This window comes from Rhincodon typus, unplaced genomic scaffold (genome assembly GCF_021869965.1).
Source record: "Rhincodon typus isolate 14 unplaced genomic scaffold, sRhiTyp1.1 hic_rhity00000915, whole genome shotgun sequence".
NCBI lineage: Eukaryota > Metazoa > Chordata > Chondrichthyes > Orectolobiformes > Rhincodontidae > Rhincodon > Rhincodon typus.
This window is the reverse complement of record NW_025966553.1, coordinates 17,889-38,913: the sequence shown is the minus strand read 5'-3', so window position 1 is coordinate 38,913 and position 21,025 is coordinate 17,889. Positions and strand designations below refer to the sequence as shown.

The 21,025-nt window shown below is 38.8% G+C and overlaps 1 protein-coding gene across 1 annotated transcript in view; it reads left to right on the top strand.

Moving 5' to 3' along the window:
• The first annotated feature begins 1,308 nt into the window (after positions 1-1,308).
• Positions 1,309-21,025, top strand: part of LOC109918397 (HEAT repeat-containing protein 5A) — a 34,833-nt gene continuing 15,116 nt past the window's right edge. Inside the window, exons 1-11 of the mRNA XM_048592267.1 lie at positions 1,309-1,422; positions 1,712-1,861; positions 5,279-5,450; positions 8,052-8,209; positions 11,139-11,388; positions 12,428-12,583; positions 15,228-15,478; positions 16,348-16,459; positions 19,087-19,239; positions 20,028-20,127; positions 20,625-20,734. Coding sequence (XP_048448224.1) covers positions 1,360-1,422; positions 1,712-1,861; positions 5,279-5,450; positions 8,052-8,209; positions 11,139-11,388; positions 12,428-12,583; positions 15,228-15,478; positions 16,348-16,459; positions 19,087-19,239; positions 20,028-20,127; positions 20,625-20,734 — 1,675 coding nt within the window. The 5' untranslated portion in view covers positions 1,309-1,359. The remainder of the gene's footprint in view (positions 1,423-1,711; positions 1,862-5,278; positions 5,451-8,051; positions 8,210-11,138; positions 11,389-12,427; positions 12,584-15,227; positions 15,479-16,347; positions 16,460-19,086; positions 19,240-20,027; positions 20,128-20,624; positions 20,735-21,025) is intronic.

The window sequence follows — 21,025 nt, the reverse complement described above, 5'->3', positions numbered from 1 at the left end:
AGCAGTCATTTGTGTGCAGCACTCCTTTGTGATATTAGAGCAGAATATGTATTTTTACATTGGTAATTTTCTACACTGGATTACAGAACTGTCACAGTGTAGAAAGACATTTATCCCATTGTGTTTGCACTGGCTCGCTGCATCTTGGCTTTGGAAAATTCTCCTACCTTTTGAACTACTTAGAGCATAGTGAATCTGTGGAATTCTTTACCACAGAAGGCTATCAAGGCCAGACTGTTAAATATGTGCAAGGCCTAGATAGACAGATGTTTAATCGTAAGGGAAAAGTGGAGTTGAGGATTATCGAATCAGCCCTGATCTCTTCGAATGTTGAGCAAACTTGATGGGCTGAATGGTCTACTTGGTCTACTTTTGCTCCTATATCCTGTGATATTATGGTTACTTGCTATGTGACTAAGTTCTTTCTCACTTTGCATTTGTTGCTTTTGCAAAACATTTTAAATCTATGCTATCTGGTTTGTGATCCTCTTCCAAGTGGGAACGGTTTTTCCGTATCTACTTTGTTCAGACTCCTCATGATTTTGAAAATTTCCATCAGATCTCCTTTCAGCATTCTCCTTGCCAAGGAAAATAGGCCCAACAACTTCAATCAGTCTTCATAACTGAAGTTATGCAACACTAGACCATTCTCATAAACAACTTCTGTACTCTCTCCCAAAGACTTCACATCCTTGCTAAATTGTTATTCCCAGAGCTGAACACAATACTCACAGCTGTGATGTCACTAGTGTCCCATATAACCTCCTTACTCTGTGCCACTATTAATGAAGACTAGAATACTGGATGCGTTATAACTACTTGCTCCACCTGCCCTGCCAATCTCAGCTGATCAGGTGGTACCTTGGAGCAGGAAACAAATAATGTTTCAGGTTGATCACCTTTCATCAGAATCCTTATTTTTCTTTTACTGCAGATGCTATCTGACATGGCGATTAAATCCAGCATTTATTTTGTATGGCTTCAAGCTTGTATTTTTCAGCAGTTTTCTTCTTTTAAATGACGTATTTATGTTTAAACCAGAGCAGTTCATTCACTCTAAGAAGCTGGAGATCTGAAATGGAAACAGAAAATGCTGGAGAAACTCAGCAGGTCTGGCAGCATCTGTGGAAAGAGTAACAGAGTTAAAGTTTTGAGACCAAAATGACTCCTCTCCAGAACTCAATTTTGAGCAAGAGTGTATGAGATTTGAAGCATTAAGGCTGTTTCTTTCTCCATTGATTCTGTCAGACATGCTGAGTTTCTCCAGCGCTTTTATATTTTGATCAATTCATTTTGTTGGCCTTTGCTTACAGGGCAGGAATTGCTTGCTTGGGGGCCTTGTATGAACAGCTGGGAAGAATGTTGGGGAATACATACATGGATACTGTAGGAAATTTGCTGAAAGCTATGAAAAGTGCTGAGGTAAGTCAAGGCTTCCTATCAGAATCTTGCCAGTCCAAAGAATCTATTTCAAAGTAAATGTGGGTAGTGCTAAGTTAATAGAAATAATATCACGTGTTTTGATATGTGGCCAGTTGAACAGATAATTGAGCATCAGATATTTATTGCTGTGCTGAATACTCTTGGAGAATGTTAAATCTCAGTACAAATTGGCAACCTTGCTGTTTAGTAGCTGTTGAATCTGTGTAATAGTATCTTACTGACATGAAAAAATCTTTAATGTCTATCTCTGGCATAATTTGTCACCTAGTCCCAAGGGCGCTATGAGATTATGCTGAGTTTGCAGAAGATTCTGTCTGGACAAGGAGCCACTGCTGCATCATGTCACAGAGATATCTACAAAGCTGCTCGCTCATGCTTGACTGATCGATCAATGGCTGTTCGCTGTGCTGCAGCAAAGGTATACATTTCTGAAATTTTAGAATTACTTTCAGCCAACTTAAGGTCATCATATGGCTAGTTAATACACTATTAGTCTTGTTTGATTTCCTTTTATTAGTTTTTCTGTCCTATACTGTATGTATCATAAGAATTCTTCTGAGCAACAGCGCAGAATTCAGTGTTTCTACTTGCCAAAAACTAAGGAAATTCAAGGTTTCATCATAATCATTTAATCCAATTTCATCTTAATCATAAAGATTTAATAAAATGACAGCATATCCCAAAGTACAGTTATTCCACATGTTGAAACAGGCCATGGTCTGAAGCAGAATCATTAGGAAGTCATCCAGGATGAAGAAATACAGATCTGAAGAAATGATCAAATAACAGAACTAATATGTTGTTTAAAGTAGTGGAAGGATCAGACATGGTTACTTCAAAATAACTGCCCTCATAGTTGAGGGATCACAAACGAATGATCATAGAAGCAAAAGATAAAATATAAGGGATTCCGAACAGATTATAAGAGTCTTAATTATGCATGAGGCTGTGGAATTCACTTCTAGAACTTTTGTTTGAAATTAAGATAGGTGTTTTGTGGATATGGGAAAAAGGATTAGCGCTATTTACAACAACAAAAACATTGCTGGAAAAACTCAGTAGGTCTGGCAGCATCTGTGGAGAGAAAGAAGAGTTATCATTTTGAGTCCAGTGACCCTTCTTCAGAACTGATTGTAACTGGGAAAAGATTGGTATATCTGATGAAGATGAGGTTAGGAGGAGGTGGGGGGGAAGGAGTAAGTGATAGGTGGAGATGGAGCCCAGAGACAGAGAAAAAAACAGTTGGGCAGACAGAGGAATGGGTAAAGGAGAGCCTTGGAGAATCAATGACCCCTAATGCAGACTGGTAGTAACTGTCAATGGGTTGGTTTTGGTGGTACACGTGATGAATAGGCCTGTGTGTGGTGGTTGGGGTCAGGACATAGGTGAAGGTACTGAGGCCTTAAAATTATTGAACTTGATATTCAATCCTGAAGGCTGCAGAGTCCCCAAGTGGAAAATGAGATGCTGTTCTTCCAGGGAGCGCTGAGCTTTGCTGGAGCACTGCAGAAGCCTGAGACAGAAATGTTGGCCAGGGAAACAAGTGGCACATTGAAGTGGCAGACCACATGAAGCTCAGGATCATTTTTGTGTACAGAATGTCCGTCTTCACCAGCAAAGCAGTTGGCCAGTATGCGTTTCGTTTCCCGATTGTTGAGCAGGCCACATTGTGAGCAGCAAATACAGTAGACTACATTGAGTGAAATGCAGGTAAACAGTTGCTTCAGGTAGCTGGGGCCTTGGATAGTAAGGAGTGAGGAAGTAAACAGGCAGGTGGTACACCTCTTGATTTCATGAGAAGGTGCCATGTGGGTGTGGGGAGTTTGTGGGAGTGGCGCAAGAGTGGACCAAGGTATCTCAGAGGCAATGATCCCTGTGGAAGGCTGAAAAGGGGAAGGGGAATACTTGTCTGGTGACATCCTGCTGGAAGTGGTGGAAATGGCTGCCTTTGGATGTGGATGCTGGTGGGGTGGTAAGTTAGGACCGGGGTCCCTATTGCTGTTGTAGAAAGGAAGAGAAGGGGAGAGGGCCAAAGTACAGGAGATAGGTCAGTCACGGTTGAGGGCCCCGTCAACCACGGTGGTGGGGAATCTTCGTTTGAGGAAAGAAGGTAGACATTTCAGATGCCCCTGGCATAATTGAAACAGATGTGATGAAGAAACTGGGATAACTGGATAGAGTCTTTCCAAGAAACGTGGTGTGAGGATGGATTGTCGAGGTAACTATGAGAGTTGGTGAGTTTGTAGTGGATGTTGGTGGCCAGTTTAACCCCAGGTGAAGCCAGGTGGAAATTGATAACTTTTCCAATTCCTGATGTGTCATCAATGTGCTAGAGAAAAAGCCCCCCTCCACCTCCCCCTCTCTCTCTCTTCCCCCTCTCTCTCTCTCTCTCTCTCTCTCTCTCTTTTTCTCTCTCTCTCTCTCTCTCTCACTGTGTGTCTGGCCCTCTCCCTTCTGCCCTCTGCCCTCCCTCAGCCCCCCTGCCTCGTGAAGTCTGGTGCAAAATATCTGATTTGCTGGCCATCTCTTAATTCATTTTCTGTCAGACCAGCATTTACTTTGTTATTTCTTTTTGAAATACCTGAAGAAACTTCTCCTATCTGTTTTACATTTTTGGCTAACTGTCTTTCATATCTATTGTGTGCTTTCTGGAATATCCCCTTAAATATTTACGACTGCTTCTCTCTTGATGTATCTCTTAATTTGAATGCCTAGCTAAAATTGAGGTCATGTATCTAGTACATTGTCAGAAATGGGAGTTTACCTTTAACGAAAGAATCTGAATGTGTTTCATTATTAATGGTTCATTCTATTTTCCTATCTTTTACCAAAGCACTGAAGAAAGGTGGGTGAAAGCTCGACAACTGACTACTGTTAAGGAGGCAGTACTCAGATAATTCAGAGACATGTTACATAAGTTTGTATGTTTCTAAATATCAGACTTTGCACAGATTAGCTCTAATCCTAAACTCACTGCCCCTTCCCCAATTAACACTTGCCAAAGCTTTTGGCCACTACTTACCTGCAGTAATTATAAATCACCCAGCTTTCTATTCTTTGAGCTTCCAGAAAGTGATGTATCAAATTCAGCAAGGAGCTGTCAGCTCTTCGTTATCTCGGTAGCAGCCCAGAACCATTTCTCAAAAAATGAATTTCTAAAAAACAACTTTTATTCCAGATCTGCCCTGATAGACTGATCAACTCCTCCTGAGGTCTCAGTTACCATTCAATAAATGCCATCCAGCTTGAAGATAGGATCTCTTTCAGACTTGCTGGGACCAACTCCCAGGTGCTGACCTCATTTAATAGCTAACTTCTGCTATCTGTTTAAACACCTTGCTGTTCCCCAGGGTCAGTACGTCTGTTGGAACCCTTTTAATCAAGGCTCAACCTGCAACTAGCATCTAGGCCTGGCTTCACAAACAAATGAAGCTTCTTCCTTTCCTTTTAACACAAGTTGTTCCAAAGTGCGCCAGCCGTTTCTAGCTCATAGTTCAAAATTGATAAAGGAATAAAGATAAAATCATGAAAAATCAGTGAAGGTTCTAGCACTCTCTCTCCCATTTAGACATACATTTTTTTTGTTACTGGTCTTGTGTTTCTATTGCTTTGAAAGTAAAATTCTTGAATAATAGTTATCTTTACAAAGCAAAGATGATCCACAATCTATCAATATGGTGAAGTTATGCATCTACACTGAATGGTTTGCCAGAATATTTGATCTGTGGAATTAGAGCATTATGTTTCACTCGTACTCTCTGGCTCCCAGTGTACTTAGTACCATGATTACTGCATTGTGAATTCTGGAAAATTGTAATATTTTTGCTCTTTTTAGTGTCTTTTGGAACTTCAAAATGAAGCTGTGTTTATGTGGACCACAGAACTGGAGAATGTTGCTACACTTTGCTTTAAAGCCTTCGAAGGTTCAAATTATGATGTGCGAGTATGGGTTTCAAAATTGCTGGGTACTGTTCTGGCTACAGCTGTGGTGCCTAAGCAGGGTCCCGGTAGGTGCTATATTGAACATTTGGAATTTTTTGTTGCAACTTTATTTGAACTAATTTGGCTTTTGAAATAAGATTTCAGTATTGAAATAATTGTCACAAAATAACAGATCTGGAGCTAGTTTCCTAATGGCTGCATATGATCAAGTTGATAATTCTTCCAGTTGTTTCAACGTAATTGTAGTGAAGGTGCAGAACTCCTATCCTTTTAACTTGAAGGATATTCAAGATCCTTTTTTAAAAGAAGATTGGATAATATAAGTGTCTAACTTGAGTCACCCATTACATCCTTCTGTCTGCTGTGATCTTTTTAAGCAAGCTATGCTTAATTAAGCAGGTGTTTAACTTAAAATGAAGCCTTACATTCTGAAGAAATATTCAAAATGTCAAACAGCTGAAATCGTATTTGTCTTAACCAGTACTTCTGAATGGTGCACCTCATGCTCATAACGTATCCTGGGCCACCTTGGAACTTCTGTCAGTACAGTTCTATAACTGTTGTCTTCCACCCAAGTAACATTGACTTCCTTTGCCACAAGCGTAGCCATCCATTCCTTTGCTATCACTAAGTATGGCAATTTCAGTGCCTGCCGAGCCCGTAAAGTTTTGCTGATGTCATGTTCTACACTAAGTTCAATTTTATCAACACTGTTAATCTCACTGACTTATCTGTCATATACTGCCTTAGTTTTTAAAATGATCATTTTTGTGTTTAAAATACTTGAAGATCTTGTTAAGCTCTGTTTCTGCAAATTTCCTCAGCTTGATAACCTTTCCAGAGCTCTCCATACCTCAAACAGTAATCTGTTGGATGACTTCATCCCTTCATTGCTATCCATGCCATCAGCTCATAGGCCCCATTATCTGGAATTTCTTCCCCAAAATTCTCCTCCATCCTTTCCTTTCAATAGGAATCACAAAAATCCCTTGAGGAAAAGTTTTGTCAACCACTCCTCCTATAACCACTTAATGCTGCTTTCTTTGGTTTTGCATTCATTTCTAAGTTAGTATGCTTTTATATAAATACTTGGAAAAAAATTTCTGTGTTAAGCAGACCATAGTAAAAAAGATATCCACTTGTTCCCTCCTGGAGAGCATATAGTCTGGACTTGATTGTGTCCAATAACTTTGATTGGGTATTTAAGCCCTGGAAAGTTGTATATGGCTCTTGATTGCTTTTCTCATGTGTGCAACTTATTTCATCCACTTCGTGTGAATTTACAAGTTATATAGGGCTCTTGTGGTACCGCAGTTGTATCTGTACCTCTGAGCCAGTATACCCAGGTTCAAGTCCCACCTCCAGAGGTCAGAATAACATCTCTAAACAGGTTACTCAGTAAATATCATGAATTTAAAAATTAAGCAAAGACAGATTTGGGCCTTAGTTTGGCATTTGATTAACCATGCTGCTCAATTTTTTTGGTGACTTGTGCTTTGGAAAGCACATGTTTTAGTTTTGTGTGATGTCTCTTCAAGACCTATATGGTTGCTATGTCTCTGGAAAGAGTGTAATTAATTTTTTTGATAGTATTCATCATTAAATTCCAAGAAATGCCCACGTGTTCTCGGTTTGTGATAGGCGTGAACAACTAAGAAACAAAGAGTAAATCAAAAGCTAATTGCATTGACAGGATGGGTTCCAGTCTGTGTTTCATGTTTAGAAGCTGGTAATTTATGTAAAGAGGAAACTTAGTCTCCTCTTTAAATGGTCAGTTTTCAGTTTGACAGTTTTTATTTAAACCGGATCCTGACATTGAAGTAGGGCTCTGAGAATAGAATGGAGACTGTGTTACAGAATGTATTGTACAGTTGGTTGGGACAAACACTGAAGATTGGATGGGTGTGGTATTGTTGATTTGGTAAGGCACTGTGTCAGTGTTACCAGAGCCCATAAGACTGTTTGAAGGAGTTAGAGAAGGAAGAGAATCTCTGAAGATTTTATGCCATGGGGACTGTTGTGACCGAAGTGAGAGAGGGTTTGTGACTTGCGCATTATCAGTAATGAGGGTGACCAGGGACTTTAGTTGGTATATGGCTGCTGGTGAATGTGACAAAGACTGAAACAATTAGAAGGAAGACGAGAAATCCTTCAAAATATGTCAAGCTATGGAATCTGAGAGATGGCATGTGGTATAACATTTGTGCGCAAAGTCGTGGAAATTCTTATTACTACTTGAAATATAGTCCTTTTGAAGTGAAATTTATCTTTTTATTCAAAATGCCCTTCACGTGTTAATGTTTTAGTTCTGTTGATTTTAGTTGATTTGTTACAATAACATGTTTAAAAAGTGAAATATTGTCCTTTTGCTTTCTTTCCATTGACCTCATCGGGATGCATTTTATTCTAACAAAAAAAAATTGTCAGTATCTGGAGGGTTTGTAACACGTAAAACTAGGCTTTGAATTCTATTGTTGTATTAACCAGCATATTTGGATTGAAACTGTGCACTGTTTTCCTCCGTTTTAATATCATTGTCTACTATTGGGAGGATTAAATCTAATTGATAAGCTAGAAAATATATTGGAAGTACTTCTGCTGTGTACTGCTGTAGTCTTTGGGTTTAGTGCTTAAAAGTTAACGTTAGTTGTTCTTTTTTCTCTCAGGTGTGAGGCTAGTTGTTCGTAAAACCATGCTGGCGGAAGCAATGGACTTGCTAGCTTCTGGCTTCTCGCGAGGCGGCAGCGGGTTCTTGCGTGTCAGTGGAGAAATGCTAAAAGGAGGAAGCTCTGTGAACCGGGATATTCGGATTGGAGTAACTCAGGTTCGAAATTACATTTTGAATTTTGCCTTTTGAGATACCATGTGTGGAGTCTCTTTTAACTACCTTTTTGTTTATTGAAGAATCAAAAAGTATTGAAGTATATAAATATATAAAAGGATATAAGTATTATGTAAGAAAAATCTCTGGAAAATGTTAAACTATTTGATAGTTTGCTTTTTGAAATGCTACTTTCTCAAGCTTGGAATGCTCTCTTTGCTTCTTGCTTGTGACCATCCTCCTTATTTTAAAGGGGAATGATCACTTACTGTGTAGTGTACTATGAACCAGTAATACACTTGACAACTATTAATCCCACAGAAGCTGTTAATCACTAAGGTTGAAGGAAGTCTGGATTATGATGTTTGACCTGTAAGTCATTGTTACTTTTTGACTAATTGACATCTTCCTGAGCTCTCCAGCATCACAGATTTCAGCCCATTTGATTTACTCAACATGATATCAAGAAATGGCTAAGTGCCCTGTGTACACTGCAGGCCTTGATGTTACACCAGCTACAGTGCTGCGGACGTCTGCATCTTCTGTGCTGTGTGATTCCAGTGCTAGCCAGACCCCTAGTCAAGCTGTTCAAGTACAGCTACCACATTGACATCTACCTGGCAATTTAGAAAATTGCCCAGTTATGTTCTGTCCACAAAAATGAAATCAGCATGAACCCAATACAGCCAGTTCCTTCCCCATCAATCCATTCTCAATCATGACCAGAATGAAGATGATGTTATCAACAGAGCTGTCAAGAGACACTTAAATAGCAATAACCTGCTCGCTGAAGCTGAGTTCGGATTCCACCAGGACCGATCACCTCCAGACTTCATTGTAGCTTTTGCCTTAATATGAGCAAGAATTGAATTACAGAAGTGAAGTGAAAAGCAATTCCTCCTGACATTGAGGATGCATTTGATCAAGTCTGGCACCAAAAAGCCCAAACAAAATTCAAGTCAATGGGAATTGAAGGGAAACTCTCCACTAGTTGCAGTCATACGGAGAAGGTGGTTAAGAGTTTGAGGCTATTCATTTCAGTGTGAAAGCATCATTGCAGTGTTGCTCACGGTAGTGCTCTTGGCCCAGAATTTTTAATGCATTATTGTGACCTTACCTCCATTGTAAAGGTCAAAAGTGGGCAGGTTTGCTGATGAATGCAGTTTTCTGTCCCATTGGTAACTCCTCAGTCCATACCTCCATGTGGTATGCTTTGGACAACATTTAGGCTTGGACTGATGACTGACAAGTAGCATGCATGCCACAGAAGTGCCAGGCAATGAGCTATCATCAATAACAAATAATCTAATCCTCTCCCTAGCATCTCAGTGAAATTAAAAATGCTGAATTCATCTTCATCACCAACTTTGTGGTTACCATTTACCAGAAACTTAGGGAGACGAGCCTAATGAATTCTGTGGTGATGAACAGTTCAGATACTGAGAATTTTACAGTGATTGCCCTTTTCTTGCTGATTCCCCAAAATCTATCCAGTATCAACAAGGCACAAGTTAGGAGTGTGATGAAATACATTGCACTCATCGAGCTCGAAACTATCCAAACAACATACTACTTGATTAACACCACCTCCAGGACTGGCACAGTTACAGCAGTATACTGTCTACAAGATGCACTGTAACAAGGTTCAATAGCATCTTCAAACCAGTGACCTCATCACCTGGAAGAACAATGGCAACAGTTACATGGGAGTACCAACATCTGCAAATTGATCTCCATGTTTTTCACCATTCCAAATGAAAACTTATCACCATTCCTTCACTGTTGCTGGGTTAAAGTTCTGGAATTGAGTCTCGAACAACATTCTGTGTATATTTGTAGCACGTGAACTTCAGTTCAAAATAGTGGCTGACCATTTTGAGGACAACAGGGGATTTGTAATAAATGTTGGCCTTGCCGGTGATCTCTGTGTACCTTCGTTATGATCCCCATAGGGAAAAGCTTTTTTCCAAAAAAAACCTCAGTTTATCAAACAATTGTCGAAGGAAGACATAACTGAAAGAAGTCACTTGCTATAATTTTTACTTCAGTACTCGTCAGAAGTAATTTACATGATATAAATTAACAATCAAATTATGATTGGAATGAATTAAAAACTATACATGAAACAGCCAATACCAGAAAGTCTATCTTAGCCTGTGTGGCCAATGTTTTCAGCCTCAAAGCTCTTTAAAGCACAGATCTTCCCAGGGCAGAATTTCGGTGTTTATTTCAAGGAAGTAGCCCGATTTTCATGTAAACTGATTCTACCACACAAACCTCCACAAAATACTTCTTTCTTAAAACCTTCTCAACTATTGGATCCTGTCAGTTGTGGTATTGTAGGTCAACCACCTTCATCTTCACATGGGATGGCTGATTCTGGACATTCAGTTCCTCAAAAGTGATAGAAACAGTCGCAACAGACAAAATGTGCTTTCTGACTGCTCAGGAATCCAGCTATATGAGTCTACTTGCTGCCCACCTTCACTCTGTTCAGATGTTCTGATTTGTCTTTGTTACCTCTACCACAAGGCTTCTGTATTTTAATTTCCTTCCTTTCAGTATTTCTTCCACATCAATTGTTGAGGTTGTACGGACCAGTATTTATTATTATCCAAAAATTATACTTTATTCCTTTACAAGTGATACAAATCTTTACAGGTTCTTTTCAAACACTTGCAAATTCCCCAGACATTTTGAAGTAATTACACTTTTCCCTATGGTTACCACTTATCATGTACAAATGACACAAAGATGAGCTACAGATTACTTACTTTAGTATTGTGCAGTTTCCATTGATTTTGAACTTAATCGCTAAATGTGTGATGGAAAGGGATAATTAACTGAATAATGCAATGTTATTCAAATGGATTTTGTTAAGTCTTGAGATTCGAAGCAATCACAGTTTTCACTGATTTCACTTTTTTTCTAGGCTTATGTTGCTTTTATTTCTACACTTGGTGGTCAGTGGTTGGAACTGAATTTTGCTGCCTTACTTGAACATATTTTGGAGTTGATGTCTCACCCAAAAGCTACACAAACTCAGATTGATGCCATATGTTGTCGCCGTTGTGTTTCATTTATCCTTCGAACCACGGTAGGAAGTCTGCTTGGAGAGAAAGCTCAGATTGCAGCAGCAAAAGAGATCTGCCAGGTTGTGGGTAAACAGAATAAAGCTGTAGGTAAGAAACTAGAACCAATCTCGGATAATCTTCATGCCAGGCAAGGAAAGCTTTATGTTGAAATCCAGTTTTTAACATGGGCTCCACAGCTAGATCTTTACATCTTTGCACGTTGAATCTGATAAGTTTATTACAGTTTCTATGATTGTTATTCCAGCCCTACATAGCGGCTACCTGTCAATTAATGTGATTTGTGCTTCATATGTTGTTCTTGATAATATATGGCAAATTAAACCTTATAAGAAAGGATCCCATCTTACGATTAATATTTTTACATTATGCACCATTGGATTCTTCCAGGAATGTAGCTTGTTAAATTCAGAAGTAGTATGCATTAAGAATTTGTTTTAATCCCAGTTGATGGTAACACTGGATAAATCAGATTCCAGAGTCAGACCTGGTTTAAAAGATCAAAAGTTTTATTTTTGCACTTTGGTTACAGTGGTGGCCTGTCACTAAACATATTCACACAAAACTGTCAATTTACTCTTAACAAAAGCAAGTAAGTCTAGTTACGCAGAAGAATAGTGAAAAGAGTACAAAGCTATGTACATAATTTGGAACAGTCTGACAAACAGCATTAGGAAAGAATCACCACTTTTCTCCAGCAATATGCTTTACAAACATTTAACCTCAGTGAATTATCACTCCTGGCTTTGCTTGAAAATTTCAAACTCAATTGATGAATTCACAAGCATTTCCTTTTGGTGAGTTTCTGCATACTTACCAGTTGTCACTCTCTCTTTTACTGTCTATCCCAGAGGCAGAGAGACACAGGCCAACTCATTGACATTTATCGGATCAGCGAAGAAATACCAAAGCTTTGACTACTTTGTCTTTTGAACAGCACATGTATTGGTATGGATCTTCTGAACTGAACCTGGTTCTGGCCTCTGAACTCTCTTTATCTTTCTCCTAGGTTGTAAAGCTCAACTTAGTGTAACAATCGAGCAATAATCTCAGCTCGAAGCTTCTCTAGTCATTTTGCTCGTGTTTTGTGTGCTCTTATCCTTTGCTTTATATTTACCTTAATTGTTAGATGCTGCAATGAGTGACACCAATATGGAGACAAAGTTGGATGCAATGGATGTGTCTGCCAGCCAACATGTGCTCGTCTGTACCCTACAAGAATTGGGCAGTCTAGTGCAAGGCCTTGGTTCTACTGCTGCCCCATTACTTCAGGATTCCACAATAGGTAATGCGATAAGACCTTCAGTACGAGATTTTGTATGTGGTAATGGTTCTGATAGTTGCCTTAAGCTCCACCCGCTCTGATGCTATATAGTTTTTCGGCAACAAATCGGGTAGTTCTAGCATAAAAATCTCAATTGGGACAGACGTGTCATCCCTGGCTCCTGATAGTTGTAATTGTACCTAACAACTGAATGTTAATTGTACCTTTTGCTATTATGCAATAAACTAGACCGTGTCACATTGGGCAAGTGCCTTAATTTGTTAAGACTCATTTGTGGTTTATCCTGTAATACTGATAATTAGACATGCCCTTAGGCTGAACATGGAAAGCAGGATCCATGGCAGTGAAATACCCCAACCACAAGCTGTTGTAGTTGACACCAAATGACCAATGTGATGTGGAAATGCATAGCTGCCTTCTGATCTGTGAGCGTGTATGTCAAATTCCGAATGTCTCATCTGGAGTTGCTGTTCTCCAATTTGTCCATCTGAATATTAATGTGTCTGCAGTGTTGTAATTTTTACATTAGAGAATGTGAAAATATGTTTGAATGAGTTCATGCACAATTTTTCCTCTCATTAAATGGAAATCTTTTACTTTGCTGATTTACCAGGATGTTGACTGGAATGGAGGGAAGGTCTTACGAGGAGAGGTTGAGAGCACTAGGGCTTTTCTCTTGAGAACGATAAAGGATGAGAGGTGACTTGATAGAGGTGTACAAAGTGATCACAGGTATAGATAGAGTGGATAGTCAGAGACTTTTTCCTAGGGTGGAGGCAGCTATTACGAGGGGCCATAGTTTTAAAGTGAGTGGAGGTAGATATAGGGGAGACATCAGAGGTAGGTTCTTTACTCGGAGAGTGGTAGGGACGTGGAATGCATTGCCAGAGAGGGTAGTGGAGTCGGCCTCATTAGGGGCATTTAAGCGGCTATTAGATAGGCATATGGATGATAGTATAAGGTAGGGGTGGAGGTTAGATAGACCTTCGGCTTAGGGTAAAAGTTTGGCACAACATCATGGGCCGAAGAACTGTACAGCATAGTACAGGCCCTATGTTCTATGTTCTATCCAAAATGTTGCTTGCGGTTACTGGTAGGATTACGTTTTAATCACTCAACCCATGAAAGATTCCATGACTCATATTATGGATTCTATCCTAAGGAACTGCAAGACCTAGACGTACATATGAGATTTCCTGAGTAAGAGCAGTAGAGTAATCTGTCAAAAAGCTATCTTGTATCAGATTTAATAATTTGGATTTTATCACCCTTGTGTGAGGCAATCTGTAATGAGAGGTCATAGTTTTAGGATTTAAAACAGATAAGGAGACATCACTTCTCTCAATGGGTCTCCTGAATCCATTGGCAGGTCATTAGAAGGTACCACCCAAGAGGTCTGAGTACCAGCATATGCTTAAAATGCACATCTGCCATTAAATTTTCAATTCCTCTAGAGATATTTTGCAGTCCAGAAAATATATCAAAATGATTGTTTAAATTTTGGGGTCTGCAGTAATGGCACTTTCTCTTGGCCTTGAAAGGAAAAACAGTGAACTCTCAGGATTGCTTCTTGCATTTCCTGTTGTTAGTTTGATTCTGAAGCCAAGTTAAAGTGATCACCAGGTGTCCAGCAACAGTCGTGTTACTCAGTATCTTATCACATTGAAGAATGTTCACATGCAGCAGTTGAGAAATAAATGTGTTACGTGTTATATTGATGTATTGTTTACAGAGAGTGAAATTAAGATTGGGGACATGTCTAAGGCCCAAGTTATTAATGGAATAAATATTCCTCACTAACAACAGATGTTTGATCTGATTTGAAATTTGAAAATTTCTGAATATTAAATTTGCCTAGGGTCTAGGAGGTTGTCAGAAGCCATTGACTTTATTGCATTATTTTAAGAAAAAAGGCTTTGTTCAATAAGGCTTATTTTTTTAGAATTTTTTTGTACAGTAGTGTTAGAGTAAATTCAATTGATTTCCAAAAATGGTCATCTGGGACAACTTCAGTGGCACATTTTGAGGAGGATCAGTTAATCACTGAAAGCAATTTGTGGATTTCTGTGTTTAACTGCGCATGTGCAGATGCTAGAAATTGATGTCAATTTCTCAACTGTAATTAAGCTGAATGCTGAAAATGAGTCTATCATTACGACTGCAAAATCCAGGTCATTTCAACAAACTGCGATTGCATCTAAAATGATATTATTCGTGTCAGTACTGATTTGCATATGAATTATACGCTCAGTACACTCTCGCAATAAAAATCTTGCCCTGTGGAGTACTATATGAGGAGTGAAAGACAATTTCAAGGTTGGAATGCAACAGAGTAATTAACATCTATTTCTGGGAAATTTAGTGAATATTTAAAAACTCCGATCTTATTTAAAGTACAATTAGACTTTGGGGTGCATTGGTGAATCTCTATTTTTATGAAATGATGTACTCAACTGTCTGATCTTTCTCATGTCTGCTTGTTTTTATGTTAGCAGTAGGTGAGTCCTTTGTCAGTAAAAATATGGAACAACCGAACTAGCAGCCAGCCTGTAGGCTAAAGTTTTGAATGTTTTGGTAAAAAGCTGAATTTGATTTCTTTTTTAAAATGCAGGTCAAAACTCAAATTTTATACATCTCTTGTCAGGTGTGCTCGACAAAGTAATTTCAGTGCTACTACATCCCAGTGTTTCAGCTAGATTAGCTGCAGCTTGGTGTTTGCGTTGTTTCGCAGTGGCTTTGCCCTCCGAGGTTTCTCCTCTTCTGGATCGTTGCACTGAACGCCTGAGTGCTCTCAGATCTTCCCCTGAAGCGGTAACTGGTTACAGTTTTGCAATAGCAGCACTGCTAGGAGCAGTCCAGCAATGTCCGCTGGGTATCCCTCATGAGAAAGGGAAGGTAATGATTTTGCTAATGTTTATTTGGACAAAAAAATTTATGATGATTCAGAAGCAGAAGTAAATTGATTTTAAGCACTTGTGGAACACCCACGCTCGGTTCGCACCAAACAACTGCACCTCCCAGTCGCGAACCATTTCAACTCCCCGTCCCACTCCTTGGACATGTCCATCCTGGGCCTCCTGCAGTGCCACAACGATGCCACCCGCAGGTTGCAGGAACAGCATCTCCTATTTCACTTGGGAACCCTGCAGCCCAATGGTATCAATGTGGACTTTGCAAGCTTCAAAACCTCCCCCTCCCCCGACCACATCCCAGAACCAGCCCAGCTCATACCCGCCTCCCTAACCTGTCCTCCCACCTATCCTCCCACCTCAAGCCCCACCCCCATCTCCTCCCTACTAGCCCTCATTCCCCCTCCTTGACCTGTCCGTCCTCCCTGGACCGACCTATCCCCTCCCTAACTCCCCACCTACACTCACCTTTACTGGCTCCATGCCCGCCTCTTTGTCCTGTCTGTGTCCTCTCCACCTATCTTCTCCTTTATCCATCTTCTATCTGCCTCCCCCTCTCTCCCTATTTATTTCAGAATCCCCTTCCCCTCCCCCATTTCTGAAGAAGGGTCTAGACCCGAAACATCAGCTTTCCTGCTCCTCTGATGCTGCTTGGCCTGCTGTGTTCATCCAGCTCTACACCTTGTCTCAGATTCTCCAGTATCGGCAGTTCCTACTATCTCTGATTTTAAGCACTGCTGTTTTGTCATTGAACACCAAATTTTTAGACTTCTGTTTGTATGGCGCTGTTAAACAAGTTTTTGTTCATTAGCATTGGTTAATGTATATTCAAGACCCACTTTTAATTTGTTCCAGTTGATAATGACCCAAGCAGAGGACTTCTTACGTACTGCAATCCAAAATAGTCGCCTTTCAGTACACCGCACTCAGGCTGGTTGGCTTCTTTTTTCCGCACTTATGACACTAGGTAAGATGGTTAACGATAGTAGGCAAAATGAAATTTAAAATTCTACATTGAAAATGTCAGAGTTCTTAAAAGAGAAAGATGATGAATTATTAGTATTTGTTTGATTGTGACTGTTGGCACTTTGGCACTGTAGAGATTTTAGAGGATTCTTGACATTGTTAAAGAGATCTTGGTCTGAGAGGCCTCAACTGATAATTAAGAGTCTAGTCAAGATCCGTCACTTGTGTCATCAAAATAGTAAAAGATTTCGACATAACTGTCCTCTTAAATTAATGCTGCATCTCTAAACTTTCTTTTCTGACGTCATGTTATGAAGTTATTCTGTGCAGCAGTTTTCAAAATGTGACTTTTAAATACCTTCAATCCCATTTATTTCCTCCTCAAATAGCTTTGCTCAAAGTCATAAATGGCATTTTCTGCAAAGGTGACATTTGCTACAACAGAGCATGCCATCTTTCTTCTTGACTGCTCCTTCATTTTCCATTTCTGTAGAATTGTCTTTGTTTGCTTCTTGTCTGATCCACACATGGCTAATGAATTTCTAGTCGTGGCTTATTTTCCCATCTGTCCATTGCTACCTGTGAATCTGTCGCCACATCCCGTTTCTACATCATGGATGTCCTCTGTGGGCATGAAAAGACAGAGAAAAAAATAGAAAGGTATCCTGATGAGGTTAGCTGAAGAAGGTAGGAAGAGGTTTGTGTGGACTGTTAATGCTGACATGGATCTTTTGGAACAAATGGCTGTAATTATTTGTAATTCACAACTTCCACGTTTATGCTGATGAACTCTCCCTTCCTATCAACTGTTTCAATTCTATAAGCACTTCCTCTGTACCAGACTGTGTAACCTAACTTATAAAACATAGCTGCCATTATGCTATTCTTCACAAATCCTACATGCTCGTTATCTATGTTCTTGCAAACCTACATTAGTTCTATGGCCCACTGGACAGCAAATGTAAACTCATTCTAGTCACTTTATGGCCATTCCACAACCTCCTGCAGCTTGTACTTCCTTCTGTGCCTCTTGACTGTGGCCTTTTGTGTGTTTTAAGATTTTAAACTCAAATTTAATTTATGAAAAAAAAACATGCTTTGATGACATTTGCATTCAAATATGCTGTTTTATCTGACTTCCAACTGCACTGGATTAATATTTTGTCTCCCCAGCTACTCCTAAGGAATAAGATAAGCTGATCTGTGCAGAAACCTTCTGTCCTGCATCTAATCCATCCTCTGGCACTTGCCGAATGCCAGAAACTGGTCCTCTGTTCAGTTTGTTCGTATTGATGAAACATCACACATTTTCATTAGAACTTTTACACACAAAATAATGGAGGTACCTGAAGAAACAACTGCAGTTTGTTACATTGCTGTTGTTGCTTTTATGGTTCAGAAATGGCTACATTAAAAGAAAATCAGCACAGATACGGTTAGCTCATTGATTTCAAGAACCTAAAGAATGAAACATTGGATGATCAGAAGGCAGAGGAAGCAGATTGACATTGAAGAATTAACAGTTGCAGAGAGATTGATAAATATGCATATCAGGATAAAGTAGTGTATTATTGGCAGGCAGAGAATCAAAATAAAAGGCATAAAACCAGAGAAATGTTCTCGAAACACAGGGATTCATAAGAAGGAGAATAAAAAACCCTATCTGCATCCCTTTGTAGCTTCTGTGTGACTTTTCAACAATATACTTTCTTTCTTAACTTTCTGTTATCAATAAATTTTACACCTTCTGAATCAAGGCTTAATGTGCAATTAACCTCTAGACCTGGCCCCTCAAAAAAAAAGCTTGTTTGGTCAGTTCTTTCCTTTTACCACAAGCTGTCCCAAACTTGACAAGTCATTTCCAACTCAATTCAAAATTGATAAAAGAATAAAAATAGAAATAATGAAAAAGCAGCAAGGGTTCTAACACAAGACCAGAAATTATTTGAAGCTATATGATTCCCAAGAATTACTTTTTTAATTTCCAATTTTTCTTTCCATTGACCTTTCTATTTAAAAACCAGGCTTCTCCTCAAACCTTCTCACACAAATTCACAAAAAAAAGCAATATGAAGCATCTTGTTCATAACAATCAAAATTGCCCCACATTTGACATAAATTTCAACCATTGCTCCTACACCTCTGCATGTTCTTACTCCAGAAGGTTTAAAAAAACCATGAAAAGTCAGTTGTGCTTCTTCAGAAGGAGATAAGAACCTTCTTTCCAAACATGTTAGCACAGGAAAATTTTTGATAAATGCCTAATAGGTTGCTAATCTCCAGTGAACACCAAATGGATTTGTACCCACCTAGTAACTGCTTGCCATAAGGGAGGTCTGAGTGGAGAGCTTGTTTTGGCAGTTTGTTAGGCAAACGGACAATTTATATATGCTACTTCAAACGTTCATTAACGTAACTTCAACTTGAATAGTACAAGTGAACATTTTGCTCATAATGTAACTAGTCATCTTATTATGGAATGTAAGACAAATTTTAGCATTGCTTGAATGCATTTCATTTGTCAAACATATTACTTTATGTTTAGTCTTAACTATAATTTTCTTAATCTCAAGTGTTTGTAATGGGTGAACTATTTGCAAATTTTAGATTATTAACTTGCAATTTCAGGGCCAGCAGTCATACACCGTCATCTTCCAAGAATTCTCTTGCTTTGGAAAAGTGTATTCCCTCAATCCCCAAAGGACTTGGAAATGGAAAGAAATCGTGGGGATTGCTTCACATGGCAGGTGATGCTGGAAGAACGTGCAGGAGCTCTCTGTGGTAAGACATTTGGAACTTTTGGTGTTGTTGCAGGAAAATTATGTAACACTTTTTATACAACCTGATCCTGTTGAGCATGCCACAGACTCTCGTGCAGTTCTTTCACTTTCCAGTTAATTCTGTCCTGAAACTAGGTGGGCTCAGTGGGATCCTGTATAACTGCTGATGTAAAGTGAGCAGTTGAGTAAAGAAATCTTAATTACAGCAAATTAGAATAGGTTAACATAAAATTAGCTAAAAATCAAAATTAAGCAGTAGAAGATGCTCAAATACACATGGTACAATGTAAAATTTATTAAATTATATCTTGCATTTTTTTTACTCATTATGTTGTTTAAATTGAGTGCATGTGGAGTTTTCTGTCTCCTTCTTTGGGAAAGGAAGAAACTGAAATAGTGATAATGGCAAATTATCCCCTCTGGCTAAAAGGTTGATACTGTTGGAGCTTATTACCTTCGGAAGAAAGAACCACTTATGGTTTGAGGTTCTGGTTTGTTATAAGACAAGGCAATTGGGCGATTGTGCCTCATGTCTTTGGTTCTGGGATATGTTCTACTGAAACAAAACAAGAAGCTGTAAATTCCCACACTCTCAGTAGCTCAAAAGTATTAAGATTCACTTGACATTTCCAGAACCTTGATACAATTCTGTGCATGGATAGCACTTTGTTTTTTTTTCCTTGTTTTGTAAGTTTTTTACAGTTGTAATTTTACTCAACATTTTTGAGTAGAGTATGAAACAAATATTCTAATACTGGTAATTTTAGTTTTGTATTGATTTTGTTTCAGCAATGAAGTGCTTTATGTTGTATTGCAAAGATTTATTGACTGATGATGTAATTGAGAGACTCCTTCCACTCCTTACCTTCGCTGTAGCTTTATCAACAAAGTAAGTTGCCCAAACTAGTTACTTGAGATGTCTATCTTTTTCAGTATTGTGCATTCTTTTTGTTATAACAATTGCATTGGAATTTTTAACTGCATAGTTGCTGAAATTACGAAAAATATTTCATCAAGAGAATTCCTTCTGCAGAAAAAAAAGTTGACTTTCGCATTGTGTCTATGTTATACATATCGTTCATATAGTTTGAATTAACAATGTTTCTTGACACTGGCATAATTTGAGTTAATACTTCCACAGATGTTATCCCAAATCTGAGTGCATTGGCTACATTTACCATCAGCTGTACTGTTGATTTATTTTTGGATGTTTTGGTTTTTTTCTTTTAATTGACCTTGAATACTGAGGTTTTAGTCTTGAGTTTAGTGTTAAAAATGCTTGTAAATGAATTTTTAGGAATGAATAACAAAACAATTTCATGTCTTAATCTTCCTTCTGTAATAATTTGCTTTATGCCATGAGATGATAAGTACATATTTTTACAGACTGCCTGCACTTAACAAATCATATGGAACTCCTTTGAAGAGTGCTTCAGTTGTATTTAGACAACGGTTATATGAGGTTCTGGCTCTGCTGCCACCCAAGAACTGTGAAGGTGGGTCTGATAGAAGTTAATAATTTCAGTCTCTGTTATCTGATTCATACATATGATTGTCATTTAAGATGATCTTGTTGGATCAAATCTCTCTTTCTCCCCTCCGATGGAATTCGATTTTCTTTGTACTTTGAAAGAAAAATAGAAACTTCATCAGAATTGCGGAATGCGGCAATCCTTGGATATTATACAAACATCATGAATATAAGCAATTGAACATGATTGATAACAAACCCAGAGCCCAACAAGCAGCAAAATAACTCTTTAGTAAAGTAAATTAAATATTACAGT